The sequence below is a fragment of the Cavia porcellus genome, unplaced genomic scaffold (genome assembly GCF_034190915.1).
Source record: "Cavia porcellus strain 051 isolate PalLab524CR breed Dunkin Hartley unplaced genomic scaffold, mCavPor4.1 scaffold_29, whole genome shotgun sequence".
NCBI lineage: Eukaryota > Metazoa > Chordata > Mammalia > Rodentia > Caviidae > Cavia > Cavia porcellus.
The window spans coordinates 36,301,122-36,318,403 of record NW_026947512.1 but is presented as its reverse complement, the minus strand read 5'-3'; the positions used below and the strand labels follow the sequence as shown (position 1 = coordinate 36,318,403).

Sequence of the window (17,282 nt, the reverse complement as noted above, 5' to 3'; positions counted from 1 at the left end):
ATTAAGGATTTTATAAGCACAGTAAATAGCACAGACATCATCAATTGAAAATTAAGATTCTCTGTGTTAATATCTACCGAATAAAACTAGTAGTCAGAATGTGTACAAAAGTTTCATGAAGTATTTTTTTTTCTTTCCCAATTAAGTCTGTATCATATTATCAACTTTCACCATTATGCTTAAGGCTTAATATATGTACAGAAATTTACCAGCTAGATGTGCAATTTTTGATTTTGCTGCTACAATAGCCTTTCTTGTTTTCTCTTCCTTTTCAGTAATCTGTTGTCTTAGCTGTTCCTCCTGAGTGGTTCGATCTTGAAGATCTTGACGAAGTCGTGTAAGTTCAGATTGAAGCTGTACAGTTTGTTCCTGTAGATTTCTTGCTTCTGTCTCCTTTTCAGATAACGTCTTTTAAAAGTAAAAAATATTCATTGTGTAATTTAAATTGTTATAAACTCTTTACCTGTGGACTTTAAATATAAACTTACTGCTTTGTTTTCTTTACATTAAATACAAGTAAAAAATGGAGGTGAAACCAACTAAATGAATATGTGAAGATGATTAGATACCATTTACATATATAATGTATTCATAGTAAAAAATATACAATTCTACTTGATAAGGGGGTATCAGTGTTTAATATGTATTTTGTTAGACATACCATAAGAATTACAGACATAGGTCTTTATTGCTCCCACACTCATACCTTCTGGAGATTGTCTACTTGACTCTCAAGTGATTTTGACTTCGTCTCAGCTTGGTTGAGGGTATCTTTGAGCTCCTGCATCTCCTGTACTGAGACATGCTGTTCCTGATGGTCTCCGGAAGATTGAGTTGAAGTCTCCAAGACCTAAAATGACAAATAGTACAAACACACTTACATATTTATATTTAGTGTTTCTATTTCTGCAAGTTTATATAAGAAAAATATCTGCAAACTTTTACTTTTAAGGATATTCAAAGATGAAATTTCTATGGCATGCTTTTAGTGTCCAAAAGTAAGAATTAGTTTTGATACAAATAGATATTAAACAGCAAATCAAAATGGTGATGTGTAGATAAATTTTCAACAGAGAAATATTTTCATAATAAAAATCAACTGGAAGGGCAGACTACAAAATAATGTATATCATGATGCTACTTCTTTGAAAAAGCATACTGTTTACATGGAAAGAGGCATACTAAAAAGTACTAATGGTGACTAATAATGAGATAAGAAATACATATTTTTTTTCTTTATTTTTGAATGGCAATAAATATGAAGTTAACATATAAGTTCCTTATCTATGGGACTTAGTTTTTAATGGTAATAGAGATTTTAAAATTCTTTTTGATAGGAAGGTAACATAACTAACTTACATAATTTTAATCAGCAGCAAGTTACGAAAATATACCCTTATAAATAACACTATTGGAAATACAAAAACTAAACCGTAGCTAAAATGTCTAGTACTTACCAGTTTCTTTGTGAGTTTATAATACATTTTTGGTCATATCTTTACATAAAAAATGATGTTATGGTAGTGGGGTATGATGGTGCATATCTGTAATCCCAGCTACCTAGGAGGCCAAGACAGGAACCTACCTTAGGGCACCTTAGCAAGACTGTCTCAAAGGAAAAATACAAGAAATAAAGAAGCGCTGGAAATATAGCATCCTGAGTTAAATCCTCAGTAATAAAACAAAAATATGTAGAATTTAAGATCCAAATTCAAAAGACATTTTGTAATGTTTATCCTAATAAAAACTAATACATACATGTACATATTTATTTAAAAAGAAAAGCTTCTCAAAATACCTTATCTTGTTGTGCTTTAAGTTCTTCATACTGAGTCTTATATCTGCGTCCAATTTTCTTGACTTGAGTAATCGTTTTGACTTTCTCTTGGATATCAATTATTTTGGCATCTAAATCCTTCTGGATACTTTCTTTTTCAGTTTTCACTTTATTTAAATCTTCTTTCAGACTCTGGATTAAATTTTGATTGTTTGTCAAAGATGCATTTGATCTTTAAAGAAATGGAAATATGTGTTTTTTTGGAAAACAAATATATGAGACTTCAAGTTTCACAGCACTTCAGTTTTAAAGTTTATACTGCATTGCTTTAATAGTTTTTAAATTAAAAACTCCAATTACCCTATGCCCTTAAACATTTAAATGCTTAGGAATTTACAATCCTTTAGAAGGATCTTATTATATAGGGGTGATACACATTTTAGACTCGAGAAGAAGTGAGTTACAAGTGCTCAGGTAACTTGCATGATTTTACAAAGCAATTAACTGATGCTATCCAGATTATCTTGATTGCAAAAGCTGAATGCTATCTACCCTAGTGAGTGCTGTCAAAGTATTTTCTTTGGTAAAGAGCCAGACAGACAATAAGCTCTGTAAAACATCAGGTAGTCCACCTTTGCTCGTTAGGGTTCCTTTTTTTTTAGAAGTAATCTCCCTTCTTGAACATGCCCGATTATTATTACAAATAAAGAGAATGAGAAAAAACATACTGTGCTACAACACAGTATGTTGAAGGGGCCATGACATGAACAAATCACATTAAAGTTATCAAAAAGTAAATCAAAATTTTAATAATTACTTTCAAGGGGGCAATATCTCAAAGTTCACTAAAAAAACTTTAAAAATTCCTTTATCAATTGACAAATAGGAACAGGGATTTAGCTCAGTGGCGTAAGTGCCTGCCTGGCACGCGTGAGGTTTTGTGTTTGATCTCTGGTATACACCCAGCCCCAAAATTTACAAATATATGTTAACCAATGAAAATAAAAACAAAACCTCAGCAAAAGTTAATTTGACTCCTATTTAGAAAATAAATTTACCTTTTGATTTACACCGATACAGAGAAATAAGTCAAATAGGAAAGTATATCATTAAATCACCACTTGATTCCTCAAATAGAGAGAAAGCCACATGGAAGGGCACTAACACAAACTGTTCTTTCTCAAAACAAGAAGCATGTGGGGAGTTACACAAAGTATTGAAATAAAGTAGTAAACTTTCTTTAAGATTTCATGTATTACATATATTTTAAGGCTTCTTTCCATATACCTGGCAATTTCAGCTTTAAGTCTCGCAACATCTTCAGTTAACTGTTGAATCCGCTTAGTGTGAACTTCTTTTTCAGAAAGGAGTTTCCTATATTCTTCAGCATCTGGATCTTTCTGCTGATTTACTAGATGCTAGAATAACAAAAATGTGTACTTTGTTTTTTCAGTTTTACAAAAATAATGTATTATAACAAAATAGTAAAGTATCTATGTTGACAATAAGTATCCTGCATGCAAATTGATCAATTAACAAAATATCAGAAACTAATTTCAAACCCTTAGTTTAGCTAGATCTAGCCAAAATGGAAGAAAAAAATAAAATGTCATTAACCCTTATTTTTTCATAGGTACAGAAAAACCACTTCAGATTAGTTACATAGAAGTCTAAAAAAGGTACCCAGAAAATCTATAAGGTTTTAGTATTAAGTATGTAATTTCCTATAGTGACACGTACCAGGAAAACGTGTACAATGTACTACAAATATATTTAAAAATCCTAGATGCAAATGATTTCATTTGCAAGAAAAGGAGGCAAATTTGGGGAAATCATGCTCCCTTCTTGATATTTCACTTGCTTCTGTAATAAATCAGGAATAAAAGGGCCCTAAAATTCTAAAATCCTATTCAGATAGTAATGGTTACAATTCTAGAGCACTTTCTAGGTGCTAGGTGAACTGCTATATATTATTTTTGTCAGACAGTAATTTCATATCTTCATTTTAAAAATGAGCACAACTAGCTCAGAGAGGTTAAGAAAATTTCAGAAGTCACACAACTAATATGTGCAAGGCAGATTTCAATCTTGCCTGAATACAGAGCTGGAATTTCTACTGTACTACCCAACTTGGTTTCATCCTTGAGCAAGTCTTAAAGTACTTCAATAAACCATATCAAGGTCTATTTTCATTCAGACAAGTAGCTCAGAGACAAAACCAAAACCTAAAACTTTGGAATTTTAGGAATTAGTCATCCTAAAAATACACAAAACACAACCAAAGTTTTTTTTAAAAAACCAAGTAACAACTTGAATGTGTCACATATGAGTGATACCCATACACTGTAAGATTCTTTAATTCCATAAATATCTGACAACTATAAAGTTTACCTTATTAATTAAAATCAACATTTTTGCACCTTGTAATAACTTTAACTTCATTTACCTGGTTACGTGCTTTCCAACGTTTGACATCCTCTTCCAGTAACTTCTTCTCTGCCTGTAACATTCCACTCTTCTCACTTAGCTCAGCATTTGCTTCTTGTAAAGGTAAAATATCTAATTCCAGTTTCCTCACCTGAAAACAGTGACAATTTTTAGCAACTAATATACAATTCATGTATAATATTTCGAAAAATCGTATTCCTTTTCCTTAATTAGCAAGATACAAACCTTTGCTTGCATTTGCTGTAGATCCTGTTCTAGCCTCTCCTTTTCTTCCCTTAACATTTTATTGGTTTCCATAACTACATTCATTGTTTCAGTTTTTTTCATCAGTTCTTCATGCTGAGCCATTGTTTTTGCAGTTACCTAAAGGTTTTTAAAAAACACATAATGGAACAAACAGTAATTGAAGACCTATCTTTTCCTACCACTTCTAATCCTTCTTATAACAAAATAGGACTTAAATTTCAACTTTAAAGTTAACATGTTTATTTTCGTGTGATATATATTAGAAATTATAAAAGTAAAAAGTCATGTATTTCCCACCATATTAACATTAGGTAAAAACATCAATCCACATTTACAAATTATTTGTTTCTTCTTTCTTACTGTGTTGAATTTACCAGTAGTTCTAAAATAATGTCATTTTGAGTGTCAGTTTTTTGCTTTTTTTGTTTTTTTCCCTTGCTGGGAAATCCCTCAAAAGTTTGTTCTGTTGTTTCATCACTTTGGTTTTAAACAATTTGAACTTTATTTCCTCACACTGGTGTAATTATCCATCTTTTACATACGATACTACTTTCTTTCCTCACCATGTTTTAAGTTTATTTCATTGTTGTTGGTTATTCTTGGATAGATATATTATTTTTGATATAATGTGTTACTTTCTGATTCTCTTCCTCCTGTATTTAAGAGTTCATTTTCCCCTCTGAACTTGGTTATGGGCTAAAGTATTTTCTATTATTTGCTTTTCAACAGCACAAAGCAATAGCAAAGAACACAGAAAAGACTGAGATAGTATGTACTCTCCGTTAAAATCTTCTGATTCTGCCCTATTCTTCCAAATGTTAACTCCATGAATTAGAGGATTTATTATATCCACAGTAAAATAATATTTGAATTTGGATTGTTTTTCAACAAGATATAATTCTGCAACTTTGAACTTCTGCTCAAAATACAAATCCAATAAATCTAATTATCAACTTTCCCCTATTTTCCCCTAGTAGTCATTTTAACTAGTTAACAGTTAAGAGAAGGTAAATGTTCTAAGGTCTTAATAACCTCTCTTCTAGATGTAGGGATACATTACTGTATCTTACAATGAGTTAACTGAAAAATCATCTTCTGAGTGGTAGTGTGAGACAAGCTGGCGTTCCGAACATGGATTTCACTACTATACAACTTCTTTTTCTTTCTTTGGTTGTTGATTTGACTTTTTTGCTCCTTTGTTAAGAAAGCATTTTCTGTATCAGCTACAAATATTTTATTCTAGAATGATTATCTAGATGTATACACAATGACAACTGTAACACATTAAAATAGCTGGAATTTATTAAGCACACATTGTGTGTCAAACATAGTTCTAAATGTTTCATGTGCACAAGCTCACTTAATCCTTACAATTATTACCCAAGTACTATAAATGAAAAAACTAAGAACAGATCATTTAAACAGCACACAAGAGTACACACTAACAAAATGAAGACAGAATTTGAAATCAAGCAGCCTATGTACATAGTCATCTTTCTTAAGCATGATACTTTATCGGTACTTAACAAATGTTCAATGAATTTACAAGTTTAGGAAGAATCCTTGTTTCAAATCACACTTGTTATATTAAACAGCAGAAACATAATCTCTTTCTTTCTTTTTTTAATTGTCTTTTTCTTTTTTATCGGTACCAGGGATCGAACTCACGACCGAGTGCTTGCAAGCACTTGCGTATGCCGCTGAGCTAAATTTCCAGCCCCCATAATCTCTTTTGACTTAACCATTTCTTTAAGTTGAGTATAATACATACCTGCACCTTTTCCCTTTCAGCATTTAGGCTATCCTGCAGTTCCTGCAGCTCTCTTTCTAAAAGTTCAACCCTTTGTCGATAACGGAGACTCTCAACTTGAGCCACCTCGAACCTAGTTTCAGCAATTTCTTTTTCTCGTCGTATAAATCTGTAAAAATATACATGTTAAGACTTTATTTGAATTAAATAAAGCCAAAAATTGTAAACATTTCATAATTTGGGTAATTTTAAGATAACAAAAATCATTTACTATCCACTCTCACAATATTGGGAAACTTTTTGTATATACACAATGGCTCAAGAAATACCTATCTTAAAAATATCTAAAAGGTATTTAGTTTTTCGAGTACTAACTTATTATCAGATTCAAATTTAAAGTGATTTATTTAATTATGTTCACAAGTCAAATGTGAGCAATAACTGGGTGGTAAGGGATTTTCTTAGTTAATAAAACACTTTAATTATGCATACCCTTCTAATTTCTGCATTTATAGTTTTCATACTGTAACATCACAGATATAAAACATTAAGAATGCATTTGACTTACCTGAGAATTTCTAAAATTTGTTCCTGAGATTTTCCTTCTTCATTGAGAGATACATTCAATGTACCTTGTACACCTTCCTTCATGGAGGCAACTACCTTGTCACTTAAATTTTCAATCTGATCATGAAGTAATCTGTTTTGTTTCTCTAGATCTTCACAGCGAGATACACACTTGGCAACTTCATCCTGTAAGCCAAGAGTTAACAGAAGTAACAGATTTTCCACTGTGCATTAAAAAAATGTAATTTTTTCAATTCTCCAGCATTTATTGTGATCTACAATAATACCTTTAACATTCTCTCTCTCTCTTCCCAAGATGCTTCACACTCCAGCAACTGTGATTCTGCCTTCTGGGTTGTTTCCTCCAAGTGCTGACGGACTGATGCCATTTTAGAAACCTGTTCCTTGGCAGCTTGTAAAGCTTCGACATCAGCAGCATGCAGCATCAATTCTCTCTCATACTTATTCTGAGCTTCCACAGCTATTTTAGCCTATAAAAAGTTATCTCCCCATTAACACAGAAGGTTATATTCATGAAGCTTGTCAGTACTTTTAGAAACAATACAGTGTATTTTAAAAAATAATTACAATGAAAATACTGCATGCAGTGGTGCACATCTATAATGCCAGCTAGTTGGAAGCTTGGGGCAGCAAGTTCAAGCCCAGCTTGGGAAATTTAGTAAGATCTTGTGCCAAGATGAAAAAATAAAAGAGCTGGAGATAGAGTTCAGTAATAGAACACCCCTGGGTTTAATCTCCAGTTAAGTCAAAAAGAAAAAAAGAAAAGAGAGACAACCTAAATGTATCAAAACAGGAAATATTTAAAGGATAATTTAAAGTTGTATATTTCTATTTTATAAAATATTTAAAATCTGTTAAAAATGAAACAGGAAAAAAATTAATGAATGGAAAAATATGTATGTAAAATACAATTGTACACACAAAATTTGACGGAAAACAGCATCATTGATTTTGGATATTATAGGTTCAAGCTAAGTATTCCTTATTAAATACCTGGGACTAGAAGTGTTTTGATTTTTTTTTTGATTTTAGAGTATTTATATAACTCTTACCAGTTGAACACATCTAATCTGAGAATCAAAAATCTTAGAATCTAAAACATTTTGAGTATCAGCCCTCAAAAAATTTAAGATTTCAGAAGATTTGGATTAAAGATGCTTAATCTATATATTATTTGATTTTAATTCCCAATGTTATGTTGTTTGGCAATAAAACAACAGCAATTAATTTTGATCTAGTTTACTTTTTCAAGCTTTTCTTTCCTGATTTTATTTATTTATGGCTTTTTTTTTTTTGGTACTGGGAATTATATGCATATATACATACTATACATATCTAAGCAACAAAGAATAGAAACAAAATGAATAGCTATTAATATACCACCTAATTTAAAATTGAGAATATTACCAACTTATCTTAATCCAAGTTCCACAAAAGTGGAAATACTTCTTTTTTTGCAAGCTCTGCCCGTGAAAAACAGTGAAGACAGCAGCACTTACTTGTTCTTGACAGTCACGTCTGGCTTGCTGTTCATTACTTAAGGCTGTGCTTGCTCTTTGAAGAGCTTCTTGAACTTCATTCTGAACACTTGAAAGTGTTTTTCTCAGCTCAGATAACTAAATAGGAAGAAGATTAAAATGAAAGTTAGCCACTAACTTGGAAAATATGGAAGAGAGATGTTCCATGATCCAAATATACCAAAGACTTAACACAGATTTATAACCTGATATAACCTAGTCCAAAAGCTTTATAACTCTATATCCATTTTCTACTAATTTTTAGAAAAGTCCAATCTCAAGGAGATGCTTTAAAAAAGTACCACTAATACTTACTTTTGTAAAGTGCTCTAAAATTTTGAAAGGAAAATATACATACCCAGAGCACAGTTAAAATTAAAACTATTGGCTATGTATTCAATTTCTTTTGATATGAACTGAATGGTAACTAATGAGTTGGTTAAAAGAATTCAAATCTTTGTACAAAAAATGATTAATATGATTAATGATAAACAGACCAAAATTAATTTACCTGTTGTTCCATGCTCTCTATAGCTTTTCTCTTGTCATCCTGAAGTTCTTGTTTCTCCTTCTCTACTTCCATCAACTTTTTTTCCAACTGCATCTGAAATTCAGCTGACTCTTTTAAACGAACTTCAATATTTTTCCGTACTTCTTCTGTCACCTTTACCAAATTACAAGATATAAAAGTTATATACATTTAAAATTATGATTCCTGCTCCAAATCTAAATTGTAGAAAAAGTATTGTTAACCTTGTATTTTAAAAAAAAAGGATTCATGAAATGCTCATTAAAAGTAGCAAATGTACCACGTAAATAATCTACAAGTACGTAGTAAAACTTTCCATTTCTCACCTTTTCCTCAATTCTCTCAATTTCCTCAATTCTTTTCCTCAATTCTATGCTCACCGGTCAAACCCATCTATCGCTAAAATACATTTTCATGGAACAGTACACTAATCTTCCCAGATGCAAAGAAAAAACAACAACAACAAAAAAAAGACTTTTAAAATTGTCATCCTAAGCCACAGCTACAGCCTTCAAAATGAACATTTATTTTGAGATGCATTTTACTGAGTCACTAAGTTGCCTAGGATGGACCTGAATTTACACTCCTCTGGTCTCACTCAGCTTCCCAGAGTGCTAGCAGTGGAGATATGCACCACCATGTTCAGTTCCAAAATGAATGCAATATTATTCCAATCTTATATATGATTCTTTACAAAAAAAAAAAATTCTGATTATGACATGCTAAAATTTTAATTGATCCTAATAAGGCTACAGAAAACAATTGAGCATGACATTTAAAATCTTTCAGATCTGGCTCTCAACTAATTATATGCTTTGAGATTTCATTTTATAAATTCATTAATTATAACCCTCAATATGTCACTTTATAAATTCAGTACATTAGCCACGCTGTTAGTAACCAAGCAATCTTGGCTGAAGATTCCTACCATAATGGAATACTTTCTATCTTTACCTATCAAGATGGTACCTTCATGCAAGCTTCTGCATAAACACCACCTCTTGTGAAGCCATGCACACCCAAGAGACAACTCTCCTCATCTGTATCTTTCCTATAGCAATTAATCTTTCACTTGCTTAACAAATTTTATAGTTTTTGTGTTGTCTGGTTTATCACTCAAGAATTTTCAGTTGGTAAGGACAATGGTGTCCACCCAATTCCTTACATATAGCAAACTCCTAATCAAATAAATAAATAAATAAATAAATAAATGTATTTATACTGAATTTTCAGAATCATACATACCTGTTTTTCTTTGTTCAGGGATTCCTCTAAACTAGTAACCATTGCTCGATACTGTTCCACATTACTAGTACTTGTTTTCAGTCTCTCCTTCAAGTCATTCACCTGTTCTTCAGCCTGCCTTAGCTGACTCAGAAGATCATCCACATCTTCTTTGTCATTAGGTTGACCTATAAAGAATAATAGTTTTATTAAAATCAACACTTTAAGTTAACATTTTAAGAGATATTAGCGATAACTACCAGTTTGTGAAATCAGGATAAAGACTCAAATATAAAAGCTTTAATTGTAATATATATTGCAATCCCTGCTAAATATCAAAATACAATTATTTCTTAAAAAATTCAACACTTTAAAATCTGCTCTTATACAAATTAAGGGCATTTAAAAGAACATGAAATATTTCCATGAAACTCAAGGATCTATTTGAAGAAACAGATTCTTAATTTATTAAACATTATCTTCTAACATACTAAATCTTAAATCATTTCATTAGGGAGCTAGGGGAGCTATTTCAGTATGAACAAGGCTGTAAATTCAATCCCTTACACCCTCCTAGAAAACAAAAAACAACATAAAACACTACAAACATACAAATAGCCTAATTTTTGTTTTATCAAAAATGCATGGAAAAGAAACTACAGGCTGAAAAAAAATTTTCTTATCATATTAAGAAAGAACTACTGGATCATCATACATTGATTATATAAGTATTAGTTATTTACATATCTATATATATGCATAATACACACACATTTTTCCCTTCCGATAAATACAAGACCATATAATAAGACTATCTGAACACTTTGCTTTACAAAGGAGTAGCAAAGAACTAATTAAATAAGATTTTATCCGACACTATTAATAAGGAGTAGGAATACTGTTTAAAACCAGCCCAAACAAATTAATTGCTTCTTTAACTAAAACTTCAAACAAATTTAGTAAATAACTTTATGTTAAAAGACAAAGGGTTAAAAATTCAAATTTTAACTTTCAGAATGAACAATTTTGAAGCAATAATAAATTGTTTCAGGAGAAGGAGTATACCACAGTGGCAAAGCATGCCACTAAAGCCCTAGCTTCAAGTCCATAAATTAGAAAAACAAAACAAAAAACAACCACTGCAGTAAGTAGAAAACTAAGAACACACCTTGGCCAGGGGACATGTACAGTTGAGTCTTCTAAGACTTCTAAATTTGTGAACTTCAGTCTAAAAGTAAGCTTTCCATAGAATAAAAGTGGGCTTCCCTGATCTTTACTATGATGGTCAAAGAATTAAGGTTATTGTAAGATATATTAATAAACCTAAGAAGCACTTATTTTATTTATTTGGTATTGTGCATTTAGCATTATTTATTCACCTTTACCAGTTCTCTGTGAAGACTGAGAAGCAAGCTGGGTTTCCATATTACTAAGGTACTGTTTCAGTGTAGCAATTTCCTTTTGAGCATTTTTTAATAGTTCTTTTGTGTTAAAATGAAGATTTGTCTCTGTATCCAACTGTCTCTTTGTATCTAAAAGTTGAACCTGTAAGAAAATATACATTAACCCTAAAAAGACTATTTTTTAGATTTCTTTAATACATCCTTTTGCAATTCCTTAAAACTTTAGATCAGATTAAGCAACAGAAAAATGATTCACACTGTCACCAACAGACAAACACCCAAATATACAGAACACATCAAACAGCCTGAGATGGGAAACATAAGGCTAACTTTTAGATTTCAGAGTATGAGACAGAGAAGAAAAAATAAGTCAGAGGTCAACAGACTCTGAATTATGAAAACAGATCTAGGATGCCTGGGAGACTAAAAAAGCTTAAATGTGTAAGATATATCAGAGGTAAGTAGATGCACAGATACGAAGCTGCATGGAGACTGGAAGAGGGTATCCAATGAATAGTAAGAAGTCATTAGTAACTATATATAAGGAGATTACTCCGACAATGGAAAAAAATCATCCCAACACATATAGTGAAGAGTATCTAGCTGTAACAAATTCAGGTTAAGTTTGTTAGTACATGATTGTAATCCTAGCTACTCAAGAGGCTGTAGCAGGAGGATGCCAATTTCAAGACCAGCCTAAGCAACTTAGCCTCAAAATAAAATAAAAAAAGGCATGTGGAGGGTGTGTATGGCTGTGTGTGTGTGTGGGGGGGGGGGGCAGCTAAGTTGTTAGGGATATAGCCCCAGTGATACAACATGTGCAAGAGTTTAGGCTCAATCCTCAATAACACAAAGTCAGGAATAATGCTTACTTTAAAAGCAAGACTGAAAAAAATAATTCACTGAGTAGCAGAATTAGCACTTAGGGAGGTTTTGCTTCAGAAATGAAGAATCTTAATTGCTTAAACACTTCTCTGTGCCTAGTTAGTGAGTCATATAAAGCAAGACACAAAAGAATCAAATTATTTTTAAATGATACTGTCTTCCAATACAAGCTCAATAAAATTTTAAAAATACAAAATATTTAGTACTCATCGTGGTAAAACTCAGTATATTTGCCCACCCCCATCAAATATTAGGAACACAAAGAAGCAAGAGAAATTTATGCAATCTGTAAGAACTGTTTATGTCTCAACATGGATGGCAGGATTTCCATACACAAACATTTATGGAAAAAAAAAAAAAAAAAAACTACAGTAATTCAGAACTTTAACAGACTCACATCTAGATTTCTGGTAAGTGTGTGCCTTTGTTCCACCTCATTTTCCAATTTCTTCTTCAGATGAGAGATCTCATGCTCCAGTTTTTCTATCTGGGTACTAAGTCTCTGTTTGGTTTCTGTTTCTGATCGCTCTAGTATTCCCTAAAAGATGTAAAAGATTTTTGGTTATGCTTAAATTAAAAAAATAAAAATAAAAAGCAATACATAGAAAACTAGAGGCTATGGAAACTTCTCCCACATAACAAGGTTAAAATACAGACTATTTTTACCAAGAAAGTATTCTAGGATTTTCTCATGATAAAATAATCTATTTAAAAGTGGGAGAAAGAGAAATATATTAAAAATAGTCATGTAAATTACCCACAAATTTTGTAGAGAAAAATACAAAGTCAATCTTGTACATAAACTACATAGAATCCAGTAGGGAGGTCGAAGGAAAAAATAAATGTGTCAGCTCATAGTTTCAATTCTCGAAAAAGTTTTATTTAAAATATTCCTTAATATATCCCAAAATTCAATGATCATGATAGTGGATTAGAAGTATGGTAACTTTTCTAATTAAAACTGAGAGGTTTTCTACTGAAAACTCAAGGCTAAAACTACTTATACTTAACATTCATAATTTTTTTTCTACTTGTACTTTATTTGATTACCTGAATTGTTTGTAGATTAGTCAGTAGCAAGTTTTGCCCCCTTTGTTCAGCTAACAAAGACTCCCTTTGCTGAGAAAGACGGACCTCTGACAATTTAAGCATTTCCTTTTCCTTCTTCAAATTTTCGGCTCTTACCTTAAGGTGAATACAAGTGAAAGAAAAAATGTTGGAAAACAGTTTATCAAGTGAAATACAATTACAAAGTGAAAATGATTCTTTGTTATTTCATGTTTCTTATTGCTATTTAGGGACTACACCTCCTTATCTGAAAAAGAAATGTGTCATACTTTTAAATAGAAAGCAGAAATTCTTGGGAATACTAAAAAGTGAGAGCAAAAATTTTTCCATTATCATAAATACTCATGGTTACTTTGTTCTTACAAACCAGACTTTATAACAATTATAATAAAAAATCTAAAATGGCAAAATAAAATTTTGGAACTATGCTCTCACATCAGCATACTGCATTATTACATGCAAGCTTTAGGATCGCGATTGGTTTCTAAGTATGTTTGAAAGTGATGACTAAACTACTTACACTTTTTTAACTGCTATAAAGAGTATACTGTCTTAAGATATCTGGAAAGTACTATGAAAATCAGTATTCTTAAGATATTTCTATTTATACATAAATTGTATTCATTAGACATTCTAAAACTCACATTGAAAAAGTGCTTCATTAAGCTGGAGAAAGATAAAAATGAAAGAATAAAATCAATATAATTGGAAAACTGGATTCCAGTCTTAATCTACCTCTCCTGACTGTCCCAAACTAGGCAATTACTTATTAAGTCTTGAAACTATTTCTTAGAGAGAAAAAGAACAAATATAACTAACTCACCAAGATGGTCAAAAAATGGTGGGAGATAATTTTTTAGCATCACCAAACTCAGTAGTTAGCCACAAGTATAGCTAATTTCATACATTATTTTTCAAGTTAAAATTCAGGAATAATTAAATACAACAAAACTTTTATAATTATTTTTCAGAAAATGAGCCAGAGTGGATAAAATTCATTAAGCTTTGTTATAAGTGGACAAACACTGACTTATAAAAAATCTTTAGTTCAAAGGAGAAGGGAAAAATAAAAAGCCATCTTCTGTTCTTTTTTTTTTGCAGTACTGGAAACAACCCAGAGGCTTTTTCCTAAACCATATATCCAGGGCTTATTTTACTTTTTGACAGGTAACAGAAAGTCACTGAACTGCCTAGGTTGTGCATCAACCTATCCTCTTGCCTCAGTCTGCCAGAGAGATGCAATTACAGGCATGTATCACCATGTCCAACCTCTCCTCAATCTTAATAGGAACAACAACACTACTTATGTATTAAGGCTACCTAGAAACTAATAAGAAGTTGTAACATTTAGAAACATCAGCCAGTAGAAATATCAAGCGTAATTTATAATGCAAGTCAGTTGAGGGATATTGGTCTCACTTCTGCAACAGCTAGCTTTTCATTTGCTCCTCTCAAGTCTTGAGTCATCGTATTGATAATCTGTTCCTGCTTTTGAGTTGTTGCAGTGAGTTTCTGATTTCTCTCTTGCAAGGATGTTATTTCTCGACGATATCCTTCAACATTATCCTGCAGCATTTCATAACTGGTATGAATGAAAAAATTCTGTAAGCAACTGACATACCATATCTTACCTTAGTTGCTTAAAGAACTGCACAACAACTTAACTTTATACAAATTAACAATAAGAAAAAGTGGTTTATGTCAAATTTTTTTCTAAACACGTTCTCTCACAGTTAAATTCAAGTTCTAAACAACTACAGTATTTCCTGCTGAATAACTTTCTAATTTTATTTATCACATTAAAAATAATGCCAATATAAAGTTGCATAACCAAATACCCACTAAATGTAGTAGGCAATTTAGGATATTCATGCATGATTAGTGATAGATGTTTGACAATTCCTTTTTGCTCTTTAATCTTTTATTTTCTTGTGTGCTTGAAAGGTTGAGAAATGACAGAGATGTATACATAGGAAAAAAAAGTGCTCTGATTTGGGATGTTGAACTACTTGCCATTCAAACAGCAACAACAGCCTATTAAGATGAACTATTTGGGAGCTGGGGATTTAGCTCAGCGGCATAAGCGCCTGCCTTGCAAGCAGGCATTCGTGAGTTTGATCCCTGGTACCGATAAAAACAAAAAAGACAAAAAAAAAAAAAAAAAAAAGATGAACTATTTGCCGTTCAAATGGCAACAACAGCCTATTAAGATGTATAGTTTCTCCATACGTTATGCAAAAATGTTGTCCTAACATGTCAAACTAGTTAAGTATTTAATGAATATAAGAGATGATCGCAAAATGAAATTTATTATCATTCCTTTGACCCAATTATGGATTTTCCTACAATCGCCTAGCACTCACTTCTCCTCCTATCTAGACTAGTAAAGATTAAGTAAAATGTTACCATTTCTCTCAACCTCTGTTGCATTTTTAAAAAATGAGATCTACAAAAACAATAGGTCCTTCATTTTCAGAAAGGGATACTTAACATTCTACACATGAATTTCAACTTATTAAATAAGTTTACTGTTAGCACTGCATGGGAGAATCATTAATCAATATTTAAAAATAAACACTGTGTTTCCTATCTTGGAACATGGTCCACAAGAAGTAACATTTTTAAAGTTAAAACTTGATCTCAATTGGCCTGAATAATGAATTACAAAATTTAGAATTTATTAATTCTTAAAGAAAAGTTACCGTTTAGAAGCAAAATCTAGCTGGGTTGAAATTTTGGTGTTTTGTGAGCGTAAATCTGTGACTTGCTCCTGAAGTTTCTCAAGTTGCTCGTTTTGTATTTTTTCATTATCTGTTTTTTCCTTTTTATAGTTCTCAAAAATTTCCTGTAACTAAATATTGAAGATCATTAAATGACAGTTTTCTAAAAGCCCACCCCAAAGATAACCTGTGATTTGAAATAGCTGTGACATTTACCTGTTTAAGAGCAGCCTTAGCCTCTATAGCTTCTGGTGACTCAATAACAGGTACTGGAGCAGGAGTAGAAGTGGTATGGGATGTACTTGAACGTTTTGGCGTTGACACAATAGAAATATCATCTAAGCTTGAAGCTTCAGAAAAGTAAAAAGATTGTGTTTTAAAACAGGAATCTACCAAATAATGTATTCTTTTTGGTTTTTGATTAGAGATAATTTATTTCTTAAATATTGAAACAACCAAAATATTTATTCTAACTCACTGACCGAATGGTGCACATTTTTCAACAATATTTAACATTTCTTCTTCATATACATAAAATAAGGTCTTCCAGAATTGATAATGTATTATTAACAACACACAGCTGTCAAATTCAAAGCTATCATTGTAAAAGTGGCCAATGCTAATGCTGCAAAATCTATCCCCTCACAAAATTTCCAAAATATTCCTTTACAATGAAATCTAAAAACCTACCTTGTAATGGAATAACAACTCCTGTTGTTTGTGATAATAAAATACGGTACATATCACGTTGCCTAACTATGGAATCAACAAGCTGCATCTGATGTTGTCGAGACTCACGGAGTTGTTCTAATTCTGTGAGGGCACTCTCAAGTTTGACCTGAAGTTCAGTGATTCTGCAAAAAAAAAGAAATCAGTTTATTTCATAACCCCAAGTGAACTGGTGATTACATTATCTTTCTTACGCTTTTCTTCTACTGATATGTTAACAACCAGTTTTTAAAATATCCACTATATAAGACATAGATACTTGTACTAAGCAATATAAAAAATTTATTTAAACCAATTACAGTTAGTTCAAAGTCCAGCCTTCACGCTATTAGACATCTTTTTTTTCTAGCACTATACACAGTGCTGACTACAAAGAATTACTTCAGAGTAATTCCTAC

At 31.6% G+C, this 17,282-nt stretch overlaps 1 protein-coding gene across 3 annotated transcripts in view; it reads right to left on the bottom strand.

Annotated features, from left to right (window-relative positions):
* Tpr (translocated promoter region, nuclear basket protein) overlaps nt 1–17,282 on the bottom strand; it is a 60,150-nt gene that overhangs the window by 26,485 nt on the left and 16,383 nt on the right. For 2 of the 3 annotated variants that reach the window (XM_063239753.1, XM_063239752.1), the window contains exons 15-33: nt 16,846–17,009; nt 16,372–16,505; nt 16,138–16,286; nt 14,855–15,017; nt 13,418–13,552; nt 12,765–12,905; nt 11,459–11,624; nt 10,101–10,267; nt 8,838–8,990; nt 8,309–8,425; nt 7,076–7,279; nt 6,790–6,974; nt 6,243–6,390; nt 4,451–4,588; nt 4,224–4,355; nt 3,065–3,195; nt 1,799–2,009; nt 707–850; nt 210–408 (exon numbers count right to left, since the gene is read on the bottom strand). In XM_063239753.1, coding sequence (XP_063095823.1) covers nt 210–408; nt 707–850; nt 1,799–2,009; nt 3,065–3,195; nt 4,224–4,355; nt 4,451–4,588; nt 6,243–6,390; nt 6,790–6,974; nt 7,076–7,279; nt 8,309–8,425; nt 8,838–8,990; nt 10,101–10,267; nt 11,459–11,624; nt 12,765–12,905; nt 13,418–13,552; nt 14,855–15,017; nt 16,138–16,286; nt 16,372–16,505; nt 16,846–17,009 — 2,981 coding nt within the window. The remainder of the gene's footprint in view (nt 1–209; nt 409–706; nt 851–1,798; nt 2,010–3,064; nt 3,196–4,223; nt 4,356–4,450; nt 4,589–6,242; nt 6,391–6,789; nt 6,975–7,075; nt 7,280–8,308; nt 8,426–8,837; nt 8,991–10,100; nt 10,268–11,458; nt 11,625–12,764; nt 12,906–13,417; nt 13,553–14,854; nt 15,018–16,137; nt 16,287–16,371; nt 16,506–16,845; nt 17,010–17,282) is intronic. The other variant, XM_063239754.1, reaches the window with a different exon arrangement.